The sequence below is a fragment of the Ahaetulla prasina genome, chromosome 1 (assembly GCF_028640845.1).
Source record: "Ahaetulla prasina isolate Xishuangbanna chromosome 1, ASM2864084v1, whole genome shotgun sequence".
NCBI classification, from domain to species: domain Eukaryota; kingdom Metazoa; phylum Chordata; class Lepidosauria; order Squamata; family Colubridae; genus Ahaetulla; species Ahaetulla prasina.
Genome location: NC_080539.1, coordinates 118,066,395 through 118,089,785, shown reverse-complemented (window position 1 = coordinate 118,089,785; position 23,391 = coordinate 118,066,395). Strand labels below are relative to the sequence as shown.

At 36.2% G+C, this 23,391-nt stretch overlaps 1 protein-coding gene across 1 annotated transcript in view; it reads left to right on the top strand.

Moving 5' to 3' along the window:
* Positions 1-23,391, top strand: part of LOC131193663 (coiled-coil domain-containing protein 162-like) — a 48,874-nt gene that overhangs the window by 24,429 nt on the left and 1,054 nt on the right. Inside the window, exons 15-30 of the mRNA XM_058174113.1 lie at positions 1,108-1,203; positions 1,451-1,591; positions 2,443-2,645; positions 4,206-4,344; positions 6,766-6,886; positions 8,820-8,929; positions 10,430-10,579; positions 10,750-10,809; positions 10,947-11,114; positions 12,018-12,170; positions 13,369-13,503; positions 15,127-15,279; positions 16,859-17,068; positions 18,255-18,375; positions 21,220-21,276; positions 23,207-23,322. Coding sequence (XP_058030096.1) covers positions 1,108-1,203; positions 1,451-1,591; positions 2,443-2,645; positions 4,206-4,344; positions 6,766-6,886; positions 8,820-8,929; positions 10,430-10,579; positions 10,750-10,809; positions 10,947-11,114; positions 12,018-12,170; positions 13,369-13,503; positions 15,127-15,279; positions 16,859-17,068; positions 18,255-18,375; positions 21,220-21,276; positions 23,207-23,322 — 2,133 coding nt within the window. The remainder of the gene's footprint in view (positions 1-1,107; positions 1,204-1,450; positions 1,592-2,442; positions 2,646-4,205; positions 4,345-6,765; positions 6,887-8,819; positions 8,930-10,429; positions 10,580-10,749; positions 10,810-10,946; positions 11,115-12,017; positions 12,171-13,368; positions 13,504-15,126; positions 15,280-16,858; positions 17,069-18,254; positions 18,376-21,219; positions 21,277-23,206; positions 23,323-23,391) is intronic.

Below are 23,391 nucleotides of genomic sequence, written 5' to 3'. Positions count from 1 at the left end.
GTCTTCAAGTCAGTGTTGACTTCTGGTCAAGTTCCTGCAGTTTTCTTGGAAGATTTCAGAAGTAGTTTTGGTGTTCCTGGTCTCTCTGAGCTTGATTGTTTTCTTGCAGATGTTTCCTTACTTAACTACCGGTAATATCGAGTTACCTAACTACATTACCTAATTGGGTAATGAAACCTGTGCAAGAAAATAACCAAGCTCAGAGAGCACTATTCCAGAAGTGGTTTCCCCATTGCTTGCTTCCTAGGGCTGAGAGAAAAAGACTGGCTCTAGGCCACCCAACTGGCTTTGTGCCTAAGATGGGACTAAAACTTTCCCCATTTGTAGCCACATTGGCTCTATACATAAGTCTTCAACTTATTTTGTTTCTAAACCAAGAGCTTCTCTTGATATTGTAAGAGACTTTATGCAAAATCTCTTCCTCATGTTGATATCAATTTTCCTCTAGTATTTATTTATTTATTTAACCGCCCATCTTATCACAAGGTAACTCTGGGTGGTTGAACCCTTAAATCTTTTCTTTGCCCACCATAGCAAGCAGACTTTTCTGACATTCCACAGGGACCTTCTTACTCCATTGTTTATGGAAGAGCAGAGCTTGTCCTTTTGCCACAGCAAGGATGTTGAATACTTGTCCAAGTGTTCGCAGGACATTCTGAGTCCTGGAAGCTTTGAGGATTTTCTGTCAGGCTGGGAATGGGTATCACATGGAGCACCGGATGTGAATTTAATAACTTTCCAGTGCATTTCCAGCTACCTGAAGCTCAGTTGCTCAGGGTTAAAAAAAACACATTATTCTCTTGAATACTATTAATAGCACTCACATGATGAGAAAAAGACAATGCAAGGAGACTTTTAAAATGATAGTGGCTGAAGATGAAGAGCAAATGTGACAAATTATGCCCATGCAGGGATTTTCACTGTGATGATAAAAGGGTGAAGCGACTACAGAAATTTTTCCTGGAATTTTACTGTTCCTCTTTTGCCTAGCACAGTCCACTGATCAATGCACACTTCTGTCAATTAAACTGGAATTAAGGATATTAGAGGTAATATACCTGTGCCTGGGGTTTAATATTAGAGCTCTACAATTATCACTTTCTTTAGGCATTAATGCTGTTTCCCTGGAGGACATTCCTAGCAAAAGGAGATCTATTTCCTGACACCATAAGCAACCTAAATCCCATCAATTCTAGTATGCAGGTATGAGGCTTTTATTCCTTAGTAATCTTAGATTTCTTTATATTTCCAACACTATGCAGTTGACTACAGAAATTAAAACACATTTATTGCATCTAGAACAAATCTATTATATTGCCATACCTGAATTAAACACCTTGGTACCATATAATCATATTTTATGTCCTAGTGTGACTTATTAGAATAATCAATGATTGATTTGCTTTCATAAAAATCCGATCAAGTTCTGAATTCATCTCATCTCTTCTAGTTATGTCTATGTGGTCTGAGCACTGAGGATCAAAAAGTAGCTCATGGAGAGCTGATTGGGATACAGTTTGTAATGGAAGATGTTCTCTGGAATTCCGAAATTCTGACCGACCACCAAGAAGTGCAAAAACCGTTCAGAAAGGTCAAACAGGTGGAATTGTGCATAAATCTTGTTCTGTTTGGTGCTGACCACATTTGCATTTAGCACTAAATAAAGAACTTCAACACTACAGTTTTTTTTTATTTCTTGCATTAATTACACGATAACATTGTTCAAGTTCCAGAAAAAATTATGTGTGGCAACTTTTGCTAGAATGTATCAATCATATAACTGAATGCCAGTATATCTTTAAATGACTTGACCTTTTTTTAAAAAAAATTCTGAACTACCATGTCAGGCTAGACTCGCAGAGTTTCTCAATTGTGACAACTTGAAGAGGTGTGGACTTCAACTCCCAGAATTCCCCAGCCAGCTGTGCTGGCTGGGGAATTCTGGGAATTGAAGTCCATACCTCTTCAAGTTGTCACAATTGAGAAACACTGGGCTAGAGACTGGTAGTAGATCAGTGATCAGTAACAGGGCAATTTTTATATAATTGACTCAGAAATCAGAATAACTGAGAGATCCTTGGTACTCTCTGAGCTTGGTTGTTTTCTTGCGGACCATTACCCAACTAGGTAACATCAACAGTATTATTCTTTTCTGCAAGAAAACAGCCATGCTCAGAGATCACCAAGGACCCTCCATTTCAACGTTGAACTATACCTTATTGGTATAAGAATAACTGTATGAAAAGTTGCTAATTCACACAATGTATATTTTGATTTCTTTTGACAGAGAGTATTAATGTGGACTGACATAAGTTAGCTGTAGACTTGAATCATTCATTCAGTTTTTTGAATTTGTTACATTGGCTAAAATGTGCTTTTGCAGCTCTGTTAAAATGTCTTTCTAAAAAATGATCTTGTATTTTCCAATCATTGTTTCATCAGGTTTCAGCAGCATCAACAGCTGAAGCAAAAGGAAAAGCTTTAACAGCACCACCTGACACAATGACCTCATATGCCTTGCAGAGATCGTATCTGATACAATGGAAGCAGCTGGAAATGTTAAAGGCAGAATGGGGAAGACTTAAATTGAAAGTTGAGGATATCAACACAGCTTCTCTGTATAAGCAGTTTTCTGAACTATATGAGTAAGTTACATCCTAATGTAAAACTATTTTTAATTTAGAGATTCAGTGATATTAAATTTCAGCAGTGCAGATTATAAAATAAAACATTGTGTTTCATTTTCCTGTTTTCCTTGTTACATTAAATTTAATTGTAAAACAAAGTAAATTTAACAACAGACAGTATGCATCCTTGTTTATAAATACGAATAAAGAAAAATCGATTTACTTTTCTTTCTTGAACTTCTATGTTAAATAAAAATCAGAATATACCCAATCATATATTTAATCTGTTACACTTACCCCATTTGGGGAATGAGGAAATATTACTTTTTAAAAAAAATTTGCATTTATATCCCGCCCTTCTCCGAAGACTCAGGGCGGCTTACACTATGTTAGCAATAGTCTTCATCCATTTGTATATTATATACAAAGTCAACTTATTGCCCCCAATCTGGGTCCTCATTTTACCTACCTTATAAAGGATGGAAGGCTGAGTCAACCTTGGGCCTGGTGGGACTTGAACCTGCAGTAATTGCAAGCAGCTGTGTTAATAACAGACTGTCTTAGCAGTCTGTGTTAATAACAGACTGTCTGAGCCACCAGAGGCCCTACTGGCTGTGAGTCTAATGGGAAGTATTCCTAAACTGCATCCCATTGTTTTCATAACTTTATGAGGTAAGTAAACAAGGAAGGGATTTGATTGATTTCAGTTGTAAATGTTTATGGCAACTTTGCTAAGTTATCTAACAATTGTGATTTATAGGCATTTGAAGGGGCCTGGTGAAATCTACCCACTGTTTATAGGAATAAAGTCAGTAGGTTTCTGGGTGCAGATCAAGGTCCTGGTCAACAGCTATTAAGTCCTCCATAGTCCATAGCATCTCTCAGTTGTTTCTACCCATCCAGAGTTGATACACTTCAGAACTCTTCCATAAATAGCTGCCATCTTCTGGGATTTAGAAAGAATGGTCTCTCTTGCACACTACCCTGCCCTCTGGGATTCCATCACCCCTAGATACAAATGAAGTCTACTCTCCTGGGGTCCCAGAAAGCTTTTAAAGCCTGGTCTGTTCCAGCTCTGATATTAATGATGTATCTTTAGGGACCCTCTCATATTCGTATGGTTTATTGTTCCGGTTGTTTTAGTCTCGGCTGCCCGTTTATATATATTTAATTAATTTGTATTGTTTTCTGAATTTTGTTAGCCATCCGGAGTCTAATGGAATGGATGGTTACAACCCTCTACAGGGTTGAACTGTAGAGTTCTTGGTGGTCCAGTGAAGTTGCACTGATGATGTTACATAGCTGGGAAATGAGACTTCTGTCAGCAAAGAGCCCAGCTCAGCAACAAGAACTTTGGGAATTAAAATGTTACTTTTACTTCCATTGCTTTAGTCATTTCACACGGAATGGAATTAGCAAAATGGAAATATTCTTTTCATTATTAGTGGCATCATTTTCCAAACATTGATATGAACAGAAGATATTTGTAAATATTGCTATCATTTGAAATCACTGAAAAGTTACGGTATTTAACAAAAGAACCCATGTATGGAGATATATCTTTGCATTTATTTTTAGAGCTGAAATCTTTCATGCTGCAATGAAATTCATAGCCAGACATTGGGGTATAGAGGATGAGTTTGAAGAATATGGCACCATCCAACCATGTTCACTCTTCCCTAAAGAAGTTTCAAAAACTGATGTAATAACACACCAGGTAAAATAGATATGACAGGGCAAAATAAGAGATTGGTGTTTGTTCATTAAAATATATATCAACAATATTTCCTCTAACAAAGTAGAAGACATGTATCTCTAGCGAGATTTATTTGAGTTTCCGTATGAATAATAACAATGATTGTGTTACAATTAATACTTTATACTGTTATGTTCTCTTTCCATATTTCCATTTTAATTTAATTGAAATCCTGTGAGGCAGGTTAAACAGAGATAGTATCTATGATCATCCAGTAAATTTCTTATGACTTATTCCATTTATGACTGTATGACTGTAACTTTGTTGCTTGTATCCTTACGATTTATATTGATATTGATTGTTTCTTGATTGCTTATTTGTACTCTATGGCTATCATTAAGTGTTGTACCTTATGATTCTTGATGAACGTATCTTTTCTTTTATGTACACTGAGAGCATATGCACCAAGACAAATTCCTTGTGTTGTCCAAACACACTTGGCCAATAAAAAATTCTATTCTATTCTATTCTATTCTATTTCATGACTAACTAAGGTATGCATCAGTCCTTTTTAGGAGGCAAGTCAATTTTACAAGTGGCAGATAAAATAAAATTTTATTAAAGAAAAATTAAATTTCTTTCTTTTAAAACTTTAAATATTAAATGTAAATACTAAGTGTTGGTAGAAATAAAATAGAGCTGTTCAAATAGCAACAAATAAGAAAAATACAGATGAAAATATTCCAGACAGCCACAAGATAACATTGGTTGCTAGAAATGACATCTCTGCTAGAATCTCAGATGAGATATTATTATATCTGATAATAATATTACGAGTCACAAGATATTGCAAAAGAGATTCCTGTCTTTTTCACATGAGTAAGATATAATTCAAAGGTGGCAAAATCCAGTTTAATTTGCTCAGAACATTAAAGAACAGGGATTTAACAGGACACTGTAAACAGAAACCAAGACTGAAAAAAAAATATGTGGCTAGAACAATTTTATTTATTTCTACAGAAATAGAACCTACTTAAAACAAATGTTTTTCTGCTTCATCTTGCTTTTTGGAGGTTTGGAGGTTTTTCGAGGATGTTAATATTGGAGTATATGCCGCACAGATAGAAGAGATCCTATTCTTAATCAGCCTCTGAATGGCTTTTCCCAAGTTTGCATTTTATTTAAAAGGAGCACAGGATCTATCTCCAGCAGAAACGGCTGGGAGTATCTACCTTTATTTAATTGACAGCCATCTGTAATTGTGTACATGTGTACTGAACATCTGTCCAGGCAGGTTGTACTCTGACATGCAGGCCAAATGTATTCCCAACAGATACTATTATAATTTCTACATATATTCTTGCTTCATTATTTAGTGTTATTTTCCCTAATAAAAATAACGTATTAAGATATTGTATTTGGAGAGGATTTTTCAAAATAAATCTTGCAACTTCGTAACAAATATATTTCTTTGACTCCTATTCTGCCTTCTTACCCTGGAGAGTGTATATAAAAACTAAAACAGACATATGCTGTTGGTCTGCTTCACCCGATATTGCTTGGCAGCCCTTTGATCATAATCTACCCACCATATGGGGGTCTGCTTTGTGCTTTTCCTGTTACCAGAAAACAGAAAAAAAAAGCTTGTCAGAGGCAGCTATGTCAATCACTTGTAGAAAAACCAATAAACATCCTCATGGATTCTTAAAGATTAGCAGGTCTGTTATGAAATAAGATTTGGTTGACAAATTTTATTTAATCAAGTATGCAAAATGAGGAAGGAAGTGAAAATTGCCATCTTAATAACTATGGAAACCTGAGATTTTTTCCCCCCCAGAAAGCTGGTGGGGAGGAATCATAACAGGATACTTCAGGAACTCTCTGTTATAGTTATCAGAACAAAGTTACTAGCCCAAGTTGGGTAACCTTGGGCCAGTAACTCACTTATAGCCCTATGAAGAAGGCAATGGCAAACTACTTCCAAAAATCTTGCCACAAAAACTCAGGGATCATTCCAGGCCATGACTCAAAATATAACTATACAAATGAAACAAACAAAGCATCAGGAACAAAAATGTTATTTGCTTGAAAACTTAGATATATATGTGTAAGGCTTTTTTGTTGTTGTTGATGGCCTTTAAAACAATCTCCTCCTTTTTTGTGAACGTGAAGAAAGTACCTGCCAGCTACAATTTTTACAAATGTTTCCATTAATAATAAATCAACCTTACTATTAAAGGGTGCTGTGATTCATTTGATTATTTTTAGATGACTCCTTTTTTGAATGGTTTTTCACTTAACAGTATTAATCAAACATTCATGGATAAAAGTTGTAGCAGTCCTTGAAAAACCTTCACTTTCAATTTTAAAGTACTCACAATATTCTCTGAATCAATTTAGTTGCTCTTGATAAAAGAAAAAAAAATCTGCTTTTTTTTCTAGATTCAAAAACTTTTGGAAAATTTAGAAATACATATGATCCATGATGTACAAAAGAAAATTAACAAAGAAATAACACTGGTTTTATCTGAAAAAGCAAGGGAAGAGAGGCACCTCCCCACAGGTAATAACTGAAAATGCTTCAAATTCGGGACAGATCTTAAGGTGTGGTGTTAAAAATGAGGAATAATCATATGCTGGGAGATTCCTGGGAGCCACCGTACTCAACAGACAATTAATTTATTTTTTAGTACAGGTAGTCCGCAACTTACGACCACAATTGAGCCCAAAATTTCTGTTGCTAAGTGAGAGGGTTAAGGGTGTTTTGCCCCATTTTATGAACTTTCTTGCCACAGTAACTACACTTGTTAAGTTAGTGACACAGTTATTAAGCGAATCTGCTTCCCCAATGACTTTGCTTGTCAAAAGATGATCACGTGATACTGCAACCATCATATTTTATTTATTTTATTTTATTTATTTATTTGATTTTTATACCGCCCTTCTCCCGAAGGACTCAGGGCGGTGTACAGGCAAGATAAAACAATACAATATACAGATTAAAATGCAATTTAAAAAACTTATTTTAAAATTAGCCTGAAAAAATTAAAATATGCCATGAACTAAAAACCCCATTTAAAATTAATAAAATTTACAAAATTTAAAAATTAAAATTCAATTCAAGCCAGCCCCGCGCGAATAAAAAGGTGTGTCTTCAGTTCGCGACAGAATGTCCGAAGGTCAGGTATTTGGCGTAAGCTCAGGGGAAGCTCGTTCCAGAGTGTGGGAGCCCCCACAGAGAAGGCCCTTCCCCTGGGGGCCGCCAGCCGGCATTGTTTGGCGGACGGCACCCTGAGAAGTCCCTCTCTGTGAGAGCGTACGGGTCGGTGGGAGGCATGTGATAACAGCAGGCGGTCCCGTAAGTACCCAGGCCCTAAGTCATGGAGCGCTTTAAAGGTCGTAACCAACACCTTAAAGTGCACTCGAAGGGCCACAGGTAGCCAGTGCAGTCTGCGCAGGAGCGGTGTTACGTGGGAACTACGCGTAGCTCCCTCTATCACCCGCGCAGTTGCATTCTGGACTAACTGAAGCCTCCAGTGCACTTCAAGGGGAGCCCATGTAGAGAGCATTACAATAATCCAAGCGAGAGGTAACGAGCGCATGAGTGACCGTGCACAAGGCATCCCGATCAAGGAAGGGGCGCAACTGCCGAACCAGGCGAACCTGGTGGAAGGCCCTCCTGGAGACGGCCATCAAATGATCTTCAAGCGACAGCCGATCATCCAGGAGGACACCTATGTTGCGCTCCCTATCCTTTGGGGCCAATAACTCGCCTCCAACAGCCAGCCGCGGCTGCAGCTGGCTGAATCGGGATGCCGGCATCCACAGCCACTCTGTCTTGGAGGGATTAAGCTTGAGCCTGTTTCTCCCCATCCAGATCATAAATATCAACCAGCTGCCAAGCAACCAAATTTTGATCGTGTGAACATAGGGATGCTCCAATGGTCGCAAGTGTGAAAAATGGTCATAAGTCACTTTTTTTCAGTCTGAAAAAAATCAGTCTAAATGAATGATCGTAAATGGAGGACTACTGTTCACTTTGAGTCAACAAACACTGAGCAATTATACTTCTTGTTTCCTAATGAATTTTCCTTGTTGGATTTGGCAGTGGAGGGTTTATGTATATCTAACTATGCACATAGACTTGTCTGACACATTTTATAAGAAATATCCATTGATGTTTCAGAACTTGTTCCAAAACAAGTTTTGCTTTATGAAACAAAGACAATAGGGAAAAAAGAGGAAGGAAAAAAATAACATGGTATGTGTGGAAGTTAACTTGAATGAAAACCTTTTTCCCCCCAACAATAATTGTAGCCCTTGGAGTAAGGAGACGGTAACAATTTTGTTTGGGGTTTCATTTCTTTGGGTTCCTTATGCAAAATCCTATTCAACTTTTTAAAAAGCAGTCATAGCATTGCATATAGCATATAGCAGTGGTCCATATTTCATGGATCTGAATATTGCTGATGTATCTTTTTTGTTCACTCTTGCAGAACTCTGGAAGCATCACAGCATGCAAGAAATGTTCTCTGTCACAAGGCCCGTAATTGTTGAATCATTTATACAGAGGCTAATGGAAGATCATCAAGAAATTAATGCAGAGGTACGTATATCACACCAGCTTCAACTAGTAGAGGTTATCAAGCATTTTGTTTCAGATTTAGCTTCTCGTATCTCAGAATTAAAATCATCATGTTAGATGCAGATGGTAGATCTTGGGATTTTATATATGCAGTACATCTTCTTCACTATCAATGAACTGTGGAAGAAGCATTAGGAGAAACCAAATTTGCCTATGTTGCTAACACTGTTTTTTGCCTAACTGCCTAACACTGAGAGTAAGTTTGGTCTAGTAGTTAAAGAATAGAATAGAATAGAATAGAATAGAATTTTTTATTGGCCAAGTGTGATTGGACGCACAAGGAATTTGTCTTGGTGCATATGCTCTCATAAAAGAAAAGATACGTTCATCAAGGTACAACATTTACAACACAATTGATGGTCAATATATCAATATAAATCATAAGGATTGCCAGCAACAAAGTTACAGTCATACAATCATAAGTGGAAAGAGATTGGTGATGGGAACTATGAGAAGATTAATAGAAGTGCAGATTCAGTAAATAGTTTGACAGTGTTGATGGAATTATTTGTTTAGCAGAGTGATGGCCTTCGGGAAAAAACTGTTCTTGTGTCTAGTTGTTCTGGTGTGCAGTGCTCTATAGCGTCGTTTTGAGGGTAGGAGTTGAAACAGTTTATGTCCAGGATGCGAGGGGTCTGTAAATATTTTCACAGCCCTCTTCTTGATTCGTGCAGTATACAGGTCCTCAATGGAAGGCAGGTTGGTAGCAATTATTTTTTCTGCAGTTCTAATTATCCTCTGAAGTCTGTGTTTTTCTTGTTGGGTTGCAGAACCGAACCAGACAGTTATAGAGGTGCAAATGACAGACTCAATAATTCCTCTGTAGAACTGAATCAGCAGCTCCTTGGGCAGTTTGAGCTTACTGAGTTGGCGCAGAAAGAACATTCTTTGTTGTCCTTTTTTAATGATGTTTTTGATGTTAGCTGTCCATTTTAGATCTTGCGATATGATAGAACCTAGAAATTTGAAGGTTTCTACTGTTGATACTGTGTTGTCTAGTATTGTGAGAGGTGGAAGTATGGAAGGGTTTCTCCTAAAGTCTACCACCATTTCTACGGTTTTGAGTGTGTTCAGTTCCAGATTGTTTTGGTTGCACCACAAGGCTAGTTGTTCGACCTCTCGTCTATATGCGGATTCGTCATTGTCTCGAATGAGACCAATCACTGTTGTGTCATCACTTGACTAGAAACACCTGGAAACACCTGGCTAGAAATACCTGGCTAGAAGCACCTGGTTAGAAACCAGAAGACCGAGTTTTAGCTCCATCTTGAAAGTCAGCTGTGTGATTTTGGACTAGTCACTGTCTTTCAACACAACTCACCTTACAGAATTTTTGTGGTGGGGAAAATAGGAGGAAGGAGTATTATGTCAGATTGTTGCATTCAGTTATTTATAAAGTAATAACAATGAGATAAAAATCTTTAAAAACATGTTTATTTTCTGATTTTATTTTATTTCCAGATTATCTTTCAAAGGGACCACTTTAAAAAATGCCTCACCTCTCTAGCTTGTGATGTCATGGCCAGAGAACGTAGCAACTTTGAAACCTACTCCATGTTCTATGAAAATCTGCTCCGTCGGCAACATCAGCTACTATATCAAAAAGAACAGGTATTCTCCTGCTACTGGTTCTATAACAGGAAAAGGTGGAAGTGATTCTTCATTTCTTTGAACATTTAATTTGAACACAATATTTACAAATTACTGTCCTGAACACGGAGAAAAGGTAGCAATTTCTGAAAGGCCAAATTAGTTAAAAATACATTTCCATTCTGTTTCAGGAAGTGCATGTCATAGAAGACAATACAGGAGTTGTTGCTGTTGAAGTGGATCTGAGTCAAGTTAGTGGCTGTGACTTTGGTGCTTTTATTCAGGAGGTCTATGAATGCCTCCTGGTGTCCTTATACTCTAAAGACTTATTTTGAAAGATTACGTTTACAAATAAAATTGTAAATCATTGCTTCTACTTCTTTTATAGATAGCTAGACTGAGTCATGAGATGATTCTGGAAATAACTGCTTTGCGAGCCAAAGTTACTGATCTGCAAAGAGAAGATCACAATATCAAAGAAAAGATAAGAAAAGAAGTTCAAGAGGATTATGAAACATTGATACAAAATATATTTTTGGTGTGTCTGCAAATAAAAGTAGGTACAAGAGGACACAGAGGGATATAAAATCAAGTAGATTATTCCAGTGCTTTTTCAGAAAAGTGTTGAAATTTAGTAAAATATTTTATGCTTTCTCAAGAATAAATGCTAAATTCCAAAGATCAGGTCCTGTGTAGACAAGATAAGAGAGCAGAGCAACCTGGTTCATTGTGCCATGTTAATTCTGTCCATGTTTTTCTTACTTCTCAAACTTCCTAAACTATAAATGGAATTATTTAACTTCCTTGCTACTTTATTTTAGTGGAACTTCACCAGTGAAAGATCAATTGTCTGCTCATTGTTTTCAGATTACCGTAGTGAAGGATGGTACCAGTTAGCAAAAAAAAAAAAAAAGCAAAATGTAACTCCCCCACATACTATGTCACTGGTCTTGTTTTCATTCATTACATTTTATTTCTTATCAGAGCTCTGTGTATAGAATGTCAGTACACACTATAAAGTAAAAACAAACAGTCCCAATGTGCTTTTTTTCAAGAAGCACCTGGACTTTTTTGAAGTTGCTTAGACTTCAAGAAGCAAGTCCAGTTGCCTCTTGAAAAAAACACCTTTGGGACAACCATGACCTGGATGACTGAGAATCTCCATAGACATAAAAACAAATATAAATGTCAAATTTGGTTTTTATTTAACAGAAAGCTGGCTTCAAAAAGCTTTTTCCAGAAATGAATTGGTTTCATTTTCTCATGTTGCCTTTGATTACTAGGTAGGGATTAGGAGAAATGTCTAGGTTGCTGGCCAGTGTTTATTTTACAAATAATAATGTTAAAGATGAGGAGATTTTTGTGTTTCCAGTTTTTAAAAATCCTACAGAATTGTTTTCTTAAAATTCATTTATTTTAAAAAAGACATTCAGAGTTTGACTTTGCTTTATGGCTGCAGGGGAAAGTAGATGAATATCGTCTAAGCATGAACAAACAAATGTCAGAAATCATCAGTGAAGTGAGAAAAGAGGGTGTGGAGAAAATTATTAATCTGAAGAAAAAGTTTGGCTCTACAAAGGATTACAGTGCGCTTGAAGAACATTTGGCTCAGGTAGCCCTTTAGTTTCCTTAATGCTTAGGAATAAAAGAAACAAATTATGACCTAGGGTCAAAAGAAAGAAAAGCTGAGAATTGCAATTTGATATACATGCATTAGAGAAATCCCTCTAAAAGCTATTAAAGCAAACAAAGCAAAGCATGTAGACATGAAATTTTCTGTATTCTGATATTGAATAAGGATTATGCAAATTTTAGTGGCTTTTTCTTTGGAATCGTTACCAGTCTGACTCTCTCATTCATTAAAATAATGTGTTATGAATTAGAATATATCTGGTCGGAATTTCACATCTTTCTGAGATGGATTGTATTTAGGTTTACAGACCAGAAAAGCTGTGCTAATTTGAATTATGCCTCTGCCTGAGGTAACCTTCTCTTTTCTCAGTCTAAGTTCCTTTCACATCAGCCATATTGGGGAGGAGATCAAGAATCTGATGCTTAATGCTAAAAAAAATTATTCATTAGCATTTTTTATTAATTTTTATGGACCGGTATATACAAATATTACGTGATGAAAACAAAAGTTATTGAAAAAAATGCATTATTGGGGATTAAAATCTATTTCTTTTATAATTGTTTAAATGTAGAAAATCTTCCTGTTTTCCATATAAATAAGAATTTAACCGTAAAAAAGATTGCCTGAGATAAATTGTGTGCTGGTTCCTGCTCATTGCATAATTTACAGAATCACCAGAAGCACAATCCTACTGAGTACGATGAACATTACTCCCAGATTAAATGTTTAGAATTTCAGTCTGAGATGCTTTATAATATTTCAAATAGCAATGGATGAACTTTTTCACATTATTAATTTTATCATAAAACAAAACCTCTGAAAAATATATATTCTATATCAGTAATGGAAGAAAGAGATGATATTGCAGATTTTATTCAGAACCAAAAATCTGATGACTAATTCTATACATTTCTCATTGTGAGCATAGTTATAATGCAAAGAGAGAATATGCTAGGGTCCACTTAATTGTAAGCTGAACTACTGCTCTGGGTATTCCTGAATAGCCATAAAATTTTTGTACTATGGAGAGAGATTATATGACATACAATTTAACATGTCTTTGAGTTTCTGTTTTGTATTCATATCTCTTTCCTCACTAGAAAAAATGCTTATTGTTAAAAGGCTGTTGCAAGGATTTGGGGAGAGAATGCTAATAGAAAGAACCTATGCTCTTTAGCAGGGGAAGTTGCAGGAACTACGGGATGAAAACAGTGAATTGGAGAAGTTATTATGCAAACTGAAGGTCTTAAAGGTCTGGAAAGAAACAATGCAAAAAGCACAATTTTTGACAACATTGCAAGAAGTAGAGAAGGTGAGATTCCCTAAAAAAAGCTACTGGCTTTTTAATAAGAGTATAATAAATAAACATGTAAATCATGACAATTTTTTTTTAAAAAAATAGCATAAATTGGGATTGGACAGGTCTTTATGGCAGAATATATGTTTTGTTTATATGTGTGCTCCAGTGGTGGGTTTCAAATTTTTTTATTATCGGTTCTAAGGGTGTGGCTTGGTGGGTGTGGCATGGCTTGGTGGGCGTGGCAGGGGAAGGATATTGAAAAATCTCTATTCCCTCCCCAATCCAGGGGAAGGTTACTGCAAAATCCCCATTTCTTCCCGATCATCTGGGACTCAGGAGCAGAGAATAGATGGGGGCGGGGCCAGTCAGAATTTTTACTACCGGTACTCAAGAACTACTCAAAATGTCTGCTACCGATTCTCCAGAACTGGTCAGAACCTGCTGAAACCCACCTCTGGTGTGCTCACTTCTACACAAAGATATTAGTTAGCTTCTGAAAATAACACATGTATTAATTAGAGGAGAACATAAGCCTGAAGGACAATGTGCACACCCTTTGTCCCAAAATTGTGTTGATGAGATTTAATGAATACTTGTTTTAAATTAAAAATAGGATTGAAATTACTTTCCACTCTGAATCACCCTAAAAATAGTCAATTTTTTTCATTGTTATGCTAATTATGGCTTGGTCTAACTTTTTAAAGGATGGGAATAGAAACAGGAAGTGTTCCATTATAGAATGACCTCATTATATGACCAATTAACCTGGCAGATAGTTGGAATCTGATTTGTGGCCTCCAGCCTCTCAAATATTGTCCATACCTACATTGCCAGATCATTGAGAAAGCAGAAGTTTTAGTGTTATTTTCTTTCTGTCACACACCTCCAGACTGTTGCTTCCCCCAGTTATTAGCATTTGACTTTAGCAAGAAAGAAAAGGAAATGTTGTCTGTCTGCCTCCTGCCAGTTCTGCAGTAGACAATTTTTAATGTTTAAATCAGGAGTGGAAAAGTATTTATTGCCAAGCATCCAGCTGCAGGCAGCTGACAGGTGGGTGATGGGGAAAATGAGAATATGGACTGAAATCAGCCCCCACTGTCTCCAAAGGTACTTTAAAGTGCCTCATGGGCTTGTTGTACAGAAAAATAGTATGGTGCCTTGAGTTGGCAAATGAGACTTGCAATATCAATCCATTGGCCATAAGCAACTGGGTGCTTAGTTCACCATAGCCTCATAAATCTAAACAGCCTATTTAATTATAGTTGTAGAAAGAATAATTTCTCTCACATTAAGAGATGTTCTGCCAGTTTAAGATGGCTGTGGACATAATTATTTAAACTAGAAGAAGGCCACATTGAATGGCTGGGGCTAGCACTTTTTATTTCAGAAAAGGTGAAATAAAGCAGCAGTGTATGCAGCGCTGATGTTGTGAAAATTAAGAGTCAGCATTGAAAGAAGTAGAGATTTTCTGAAGTTTGTTTTGTATTAAGCTTTAAACGATCTACAGTAGATCAAAAAAATGTGGGGACCTCGTCACACATTGTAAAAGAGACAAAGTTAACAAAGTTAACAACCTTATAAATAATTCAGCCTCTCTGAGAGTTGATTCTCTAGCTTAATCCTTTGCCTTCGCAGGAGGCTGTTCAGAATAAAAAAGAGTGCTTACAATCCCAAATGAAGGCGGAAGAAGAGGCCATTTTATTTAATCATCAGTTGAGAGCTATAAGGAAAGTCTTGGCAGAATCTCAGACCGAAAATAAAAAGCTGAAGCAACAACTAGAGAAACAGGTATCTACCCAAGCTCATCATATACCATGTAGCCAACAAAATCCTCTTTTATTATTTTTACTGAATTCAATAACATCTCTCTCATTTTTAAACTGTGTTTTTACGTATTTCGTTTTTCTTATAAAACTTTAACAAGAACCTGTGTATTCCTTCCTCCTACCAAAATGTAACAATTAATTCACTTCAATCTGTTTAAAATGTAGAAATGGAATCAACATAAGCATTGCTTGATAGCGTTGCTATCACTCTTGAATCAAAATACATTTTCACATTTTCAAATACATTTTCAAATTAACTCCTCAAAATGTAAAAATATTTTTTCTATCTATAATTAACTCCTCAAAATGTAAAAATATTTTTTCTATCTCTTAGTATTCATCTGGATGATGCATTTAGAAATGCTCTTAATAATTAAAATGGGAATTATGCTGGGGATAACAGTCTAATTTAATAAATTGTGGATAGTGTATAAAACCTATTTATTTTCTTATATCCTTTGGAACTTCATATTTGGCCTAATAGTTGACTTAAATCCAGTTTATTTATATCCAGAATATTAAAGTATACAATTTTTATAAATTTAGGTACTGATTGTAGAAATTTCTTACTACTTCTTGTGCCACATCTGTCATTGGTGATCATGTTGGCAATCCTATTTTTGTCAACAGCCGCATGAAAAAGTGCTGATGAGTTTTGTCCAAACCAGTCCCTTAGGTTTTGAAGCCATGATGTTCTTTTTCTGCCTGGACCTCAGTTGCCTTCAATCTTCCACTGGAGTGAAGGATGCCGTATTTTTATTTATTTATTTATAGAAATTATAAATAAATTATAGAACTTATATTTATAAATTTATAAAAAAATATTTAATGACATATTATATTATATTTAATGACATATTTAATCTATAGAACAGCACAATAATACTGGACTTCAAGATTATTGTAACCACTAACTATAAGGCCATTCAAAAAGGGACCAACTCCAAGAATCTTAGAAAAAGAGATATGGGAAGTACTCCATCTAAAATTTTGTTTGTTAATGTAACATTATAGTGTAATGTAGCTCAGGATTCACTTTTTAAAGAAACAAATCATTTGTTACAGCAATATGCAAGTTTTAAAGGACATATATTATACAAATTATTCAAAGCAAAATATTGCCAGACAAGGTGTTTTTGCTTATCTAGATGTATTTTAATTTCTAGAGTGTCTCTCAAACATTAAAAACAAGCCAAGTCTCTGGAAAACAATCTGACATTACAATCTAAATCTAAATGACTGTTGTGATAAAATGATATGTCTGAGACAAATTACTTTACATTTTACTCCTAAAGATTATAAAAATGAAAAATGTAACTTCTATTTTTTAAAGATGGAATGAAATAATTTTTTCTTTCCGCAGTCAATTTTAATCACTTTTTTATTTGAATATTCTATGCAGCATTGCAAAACATATATTTTGATAAAAATATTGTCTCTGTATAAAGTTTAGTCTATATTAATAAATTTATTTAATTCAGTTTCTTTTCTCCTGAATTTAAACACAGTATTATACTAATCTTGTTAATATTTTCATATAGGAATACTTACTTCAGGAAGCAGAACGTAAGATTAATCGAGAATTTTGTAAAAGACAGCAATTAGATTTGATTAAGACAGCAAACTTGGAAAAAATGTTAGGAAACCTTGGGGGGAGAGAAGTGAAGTTGTTCAACCTGACAGAAGAATCAGAAAAATCCTCTAAAACAAGACATCTTCAGGAAGCAAAGATGAAGAAAGAAATTCAACAAGTAAGGTTATAAATATGTTAGTGAATTACCAAAGGATGTATTTTCGTACATGCTTTGAAATCTTCTTGCTAACATGATTAAAAAAAAAGTCATGCACCAGAATGTACATCTGAATTTTAAAATGCAGTAATATAGACAAAGATGATCCAGATTTTTTTTTAGATTTTTTGTTGCACCTTTATCGTTTTTATATTAAAAAAATCAAGGCAGCAAACATACTTAATACTCCGCCTTTCTACTATTTTCCCTGCAACAACCTTGTGAGGTGAGTTGGGCAGAAAGAGAGAAGAGTCTGACTGACCCAGTCATCCAGCTGGTTTTTCATGCCTAAGGCGGGAGAATAACTTGTTTACTGGTTTCTGGCCTGATGCCTTAACCACTAGAGTAGACCCATGCAAAAGAACTTCCACCTTTGGCTTCCACTTACCTTCAGATCTCTTTTGCCTGGCAGAATAAGGGCACCATTATTTTGTAGCTAATATATTTTATTGCTGCTATATGTTTTTTCTGATTTTCTGTAGTCATCTGTTCTAAACCGCTAAGCTTGTTCTGATGCTAGTATAATTGATACGGAATATGTATGCCATCCTTGCCATAGGGCAATTAGTTTGGTTGTTTGTAGTAGTTGAGCACAGTTGTGGTTAATTTTTATTTATTTTCTGAGTCTTTCCAAACTGGCACAGGGAAGTCTGGAAGATTGTCACTTCGTATTACTGTTGCTTTCTCCTGCCAGAAAAATTTTAAAAAACAAAATTCCAGGAGCGTGATTAGCATTGGCCCCATCATGGGTAGTCCTAGGGAGCCTAATTTACTATCAATCCCTTTCTGCCTCTGTGGTTCTACAGCCACTGGGGAGAGGGTGAAAAATAAAAAGGAAACACAGGACTCAGAAAAGTCTTGTTTTCACAAGGCTCTCTCGCATTTAGCTCTTGTCTTGGAAGTAGGAAAGTACAATTAATCCCAACATAAGCTTCATTTGATCACATGGAATTGCTTTGTTCTCAAACAGTCCTATGGCTGCTTCAATCTAAATTAATCTAATCCCTTCTGGTTTAGCTGTCAATATTTATTGAACTAAGGTTAAAAGCATTTCTTTTCCTTTCCTTTATGCACTGTTTTAAGTACGGATCATAATATGAATTTGGGATTATTTATAAACATGTATATATGTATATACGTATTTTAGATAAGAAGCCAGCTGACCCAGGAACGCAATTTAAAACTGAATGCTTTCCAGAGGATACACGAGCTGCAGTGTCAACGTTATGACTCAGAAGCTGCAATTTCCCAGAAATGTTCCCCTGCAGGTATAAATGTAGTTTGAAAGATAATTGGTTGCAATTATATTTTAGTTCCATTGCACGGCTATTATTCCAAACAAAAACAAAATCAGCAGTAAGAGTCTGCGGCCTTGGAAAGGCAGGGAAGGTGAAAGCAATTAAAGAAATAAAATCAGGCCTTTCACTAAGAATTATGTCAGTATGTCTTACTTGCCAACATGCTCAGATCTACTCACCAATTAATTTCAGTGAGCCAAAAGCCATGGAGAAAAATAGTAACAATGGCATAGGATACAATTCAAAGAAATTACCATATCATCCTCAGAACCCTCAATTTTGAATGAAAAGGTTAGAGGAGGAGGAGATTCTCTCACTCTTGGTTTTGCTACCTATGTTGTTGAAATTAATCTAAAATGGACCTTGAAAATATTTATTGAATAGCTTCAGCATGAGAGCTATCCATTATCCAAAGTCAGTATTTTAACACGCTGCTGCTGAAAAGCAGACACTTCTTGCAGCCCCCAGTCAGCTCACATTTGATATACGTACTGTAATAGTCAATTCTGTTGACTATTTCTGTTAACTTGGCATCCTAATTTCCTTTTTATTGCAGTAGCATTTTTGTATCATTTTCAATCAATAATTTGTTATTTGTAGCTCAGGGCTGAAAATATATCAGGATTTATATGTGATAAGTGCAGCAAAGCATACCTCTCTGCCCCTACTGGATCTGTAGTTAACTTCCTATTGGCCCTATTTCATGTAACCAGGTCCCTTTGGGTAAGGAGGAGCTGGGGGAGCCATTTCAAGACTGCTATGAGTTGCTCAGCTTCGCTTAGGGTTGGACTCTGATTGAGCAGATCCTTTGGAAATAACTCAGATACATCTGAGTCTTGTAATCTGGGAGGAGCTTGAGCTGGTTGATCCTAAGGAAGTGAACAGGGTTTCTATGCTTGTGAGCTCAGCCACCTGTGGTCTAGATCGATGCCCCTTTTAGCTAATTTAAGGTGTCCTCAGAAGGGCCATATGTTTGGCTCCAAATGTGAGGGGTTGGCACAATCTGCCTTGAAGGAGTCACAAATGTGCCCCATACTTGAACCAATCATGTTAGACAATGTTCATCCAGATGTTTTTAGTGAAGATGGTTGGGAGGGTGGTTGCTACTCAGTTTCAGAGGTCACTGGGGGAAGTGATTTATATGGACCTTTTCAGGTTTAGGCTGGAAAAGACATTGGTTGTGGTTCTGTTGACTTTTGATGGGCTTGGGACAGGAGTGGTGCAAACATCCTCACTGTCCTAGAACCGTCAGCAGCTTTTAATACAATGGTATCTTTCTGGATTGCCTTTGGGGGTTGGGAGCAGGAGCCATTGTTTTGCCATTGCCAGGTTAAGTCAAAATTGGTTCCAGCCCATCCAACTCCTCACAATCTCCAAACAGACAGCACTGCCACAGCCATTGGCTATGTAGCTTGGAATGATGCATCATCAGCCTTCCAGGAATTGGTGATGTGTCATTTAATTCCAGACAAGGTTGCACTCTCAAACTGAGGTTGTAATTCTTGTGGATTCTCTACTCCTACTTATGGAGTAGATTGCAGCAGCACCTAGATTAATTGTTGTTCCAACAATTGTGAACTTTTCTGGACTAGGATTCTGTGCTTATGGTCAACTCCCCTTCGGAGTACCACAGAATACTACACTGTACATGGGGATGCCTTTGAGCACCACCCAAAAACTACAACTGTTTCAGGATGCAGTACATACACATTGGGCACTTCCAAGTTTGCCCATGTTACAGCCCTGTTGCATGAGTTACATTGGCTCCCATTTTCCTTCTGGGTACAGTACAAGGTGCTGTTTATCACCTCCAAAGCCTTACATGCCATGGGAATATGTGGTGCTCTCTGAGCTTAGTTGTTTTCTCGCCAGCATCTCATTACCCAGCTAAGTAACATCATTCCTGCACTACCCATCAGTGGGTAAAGAAACATCTGCAAAAAGAAAAAGAAAAAAAGAAGCTCCAAGCACCAAGGATCCCACAGTTCAAACCCTGAACTACAGATATTCTTTTTATCAATGAGACTGCCTCTCACTGAGTGTATCTGTCTGTTCCATCAGATTGAAGGGGTAGGTATGCTCCAGGTCCTCTCTCTGAAATGTTGCTATCTAATGTCTTTTCTGTGGCTGCCCTATCTTGTGGAACATCTTCCCTCTATATCCAAAATATAGATCCAGGTAATTTGTTCCATGAAATACTTGCATGCATTTAAACCTGCATCATATAAGTTAATTAAATCCCCATCAGAAATGAAGCATTACCTAAATCCATGCCATATCTGAGAATCATATCTGTGAACACTTTCTTTGTACCAGTTCTTAATTGCTCAAATAACACAACTATTATCTACTTGTACAACTGGGAAGAAACGTTTTAAAAAAACCATTACAAGGGATTTACTTGCTGAAGCTTGGATGAACTCTTGGTTCTGTTTACATGCACAAATGCTTAAAGTTAGGACTCCGGTGCTTGACAATATCATACTAATAAAGCAGCAGCTGCATTATAGCATATCTCTATTCAGAAATACTGTTATTGAGTTGTAAGAAAGCCAAGAGTATGATGTGAGAATTTAATTATATCCACTTATTTAGATATAGTATTGCATACGGCAACAAAAACAATGTCAGAAGATCCAATCTTATCCATTTTAATAAATGTTAACTAAATTTGAAATCTGATTAATCATAACCTGAAAGCAAAATACAAGTCTAACAAAAATTGATGCATCCAGATCTGTTAACTATGTAGACGCTTTGATATTTTATTTTTCATAGTTAATTTTTTAATTCATCTTATGTTCTTGCTTTCAGTTACAAGGTCTGCTAATCTTTCACACATTACTAAAAGCAAACCTTACTATTTTCCAGGTAAGAAGAACTAAGCTATCATTTCTCATTTTAACTTTAGCGTACTATCTTGGAAAGCTGTAAGGAAAAATATATAAACCTGTAGGCTCCCTTTACCAAGTAGTTATTAGTATATAAAAGCAAATAAAATTCACGGATGGTATGTTTTTATAAACAGTGGGAATTTATTACTATGTCATTGCCACCACAATGTTTACAATGCCCTGAGTTGAGCTTGACCTCTGGAGATTACATGGACATATCACTGTGTTATACTGTGAATGTAGACAGAGAGGCAAAAGTATTAAAGCGGTTTGTGTTTGTCATCGTCCAGGATGTTTTTTAACCTCTCTAGTCAAACCTAACTAGATTGATTTGACAGCAACAACCACATCCTGGTAAGAATGTAATTTAAAGGATAACTTAGCTAACTTGGACTAATGTCAAAACCACTAATGGTATGGGATACTACCAAGAATGCCCTGGGCCTGAAAATTGGAAAAAATATATATTCTGCAGCAGTTGCCAACCCCCTTCAAAATTATTGCCAAGATTTCAAATGCATTCTGTTCAGATTGCTATAAAGTTCATTCGCACACTTCAATTGTCATCCACACAAGCAATGGAAACATTCTAATGAATAAGCATCTCTTCTATGTAGAGCTGTGAATGGGATATATTAACAAAGAATACAATGTAGCATTGTGTACCTGTGCACAACAATATTCCAGAAATTGTTCCAAGCTCTAAGATTAACTGTACAAATTAATCAAAGCCTAGAATGTACTGCTGGTCTTCTGTAATGACCTCATTGCATTTTGTGCTTGGTTTACATTGTTAAAAGGAGAGGTACACCAAGTGGAATTTTTAAAGCACAAAATTTCACAAAATGTCTTGCATCAAATGTGAAACTGACAGATTATTTTGGAAGTACTCTGAGCTTTTGACAGAGATTAATGAGTTTAAAACACCTCCAAAAATGCTGAAAACCACAGGATGTTTGTAAATGGTATATTTTCAAGAAGGGATATACAATCACTTCGATGTAACCTAGAAGAGGTGCTTGGAAATTATTTAGAGTCCAGATGCAATACCTGTTCAACTGGGGAGAGGCTGTAACATTACCACTTAACAGTAACAGTAGAGCAGAACATGCAAAGATTGTCCAAAACAGGTGGTAAATTCTCATTCTCATGTGTTCTGAAGCACGCTACGTTCAAGCCAAATATAATAGTTGCTATCATATTATAGCAGGGGTATCAAACTCATGGCCCACAGGCCGGATGCGTCACATACTGGTTTAGTGAAGGGGGAAAAAGGCCCGATAAGTCACATGACAACAATGTGACAACATGAGTCTGACACCCCTGCACTTCAGTGACTTTCAAAGCTGAGAAAAAGTGATTGGTACCAACCTTGAAAATAAACACATCTGCTTCTAGTATATATCAGAACGATGGCTGTAGGCTTTTTAGTTGGCTAGTCTCACTGACAAGAGAACAGATGTGAACTACATCTCTTCTCTGCAATCCCACTCAGCTGCCCTCTACAATTTTATTTATTTTTGTCACACAGTATATATAAGCATAAGCATGAAATAATTATATAAATTATAATATATATATATTAAATTATATATGTAATAATATATATAAGCATAAGCATGAAATAATATCAGGCAAGTTGCTATTAGGAAAGCTATGCAAATAAAAAAGATTTGTCTGGGGGAAAAAAAAATCACCCTTTTTTGATATGTGATGCTATCCCTATTCCCAGTGTGAGGAAGTATTCTTTGTTTTTGTTACAATATATTTTATAGGGAGATTTCCCTAACAGAAAGTAAGAAGCTATCATTGACTTCTTTGCCGGGAGGATGAGGGGGAGAAGGAGAGGTTTGTTTTTGGATGGACAATCATATAACATTATATTATATACTGCATTTATATTTCAGGCTCTTCTTTATGCAGTCAGAATGCAGAATTGCCAACATTCATATTAACCAAGGATTCCACTCAGAATCTTTTGACAGCCAAAACCAAGTTAAAGAAGATTCCTAGACCAAAAACAGTGAGTAGTGAAAAGTTAATGAAATCATCAGACAACAAATAAAGTGATCCAGTCAAGAGAGCAACAAGT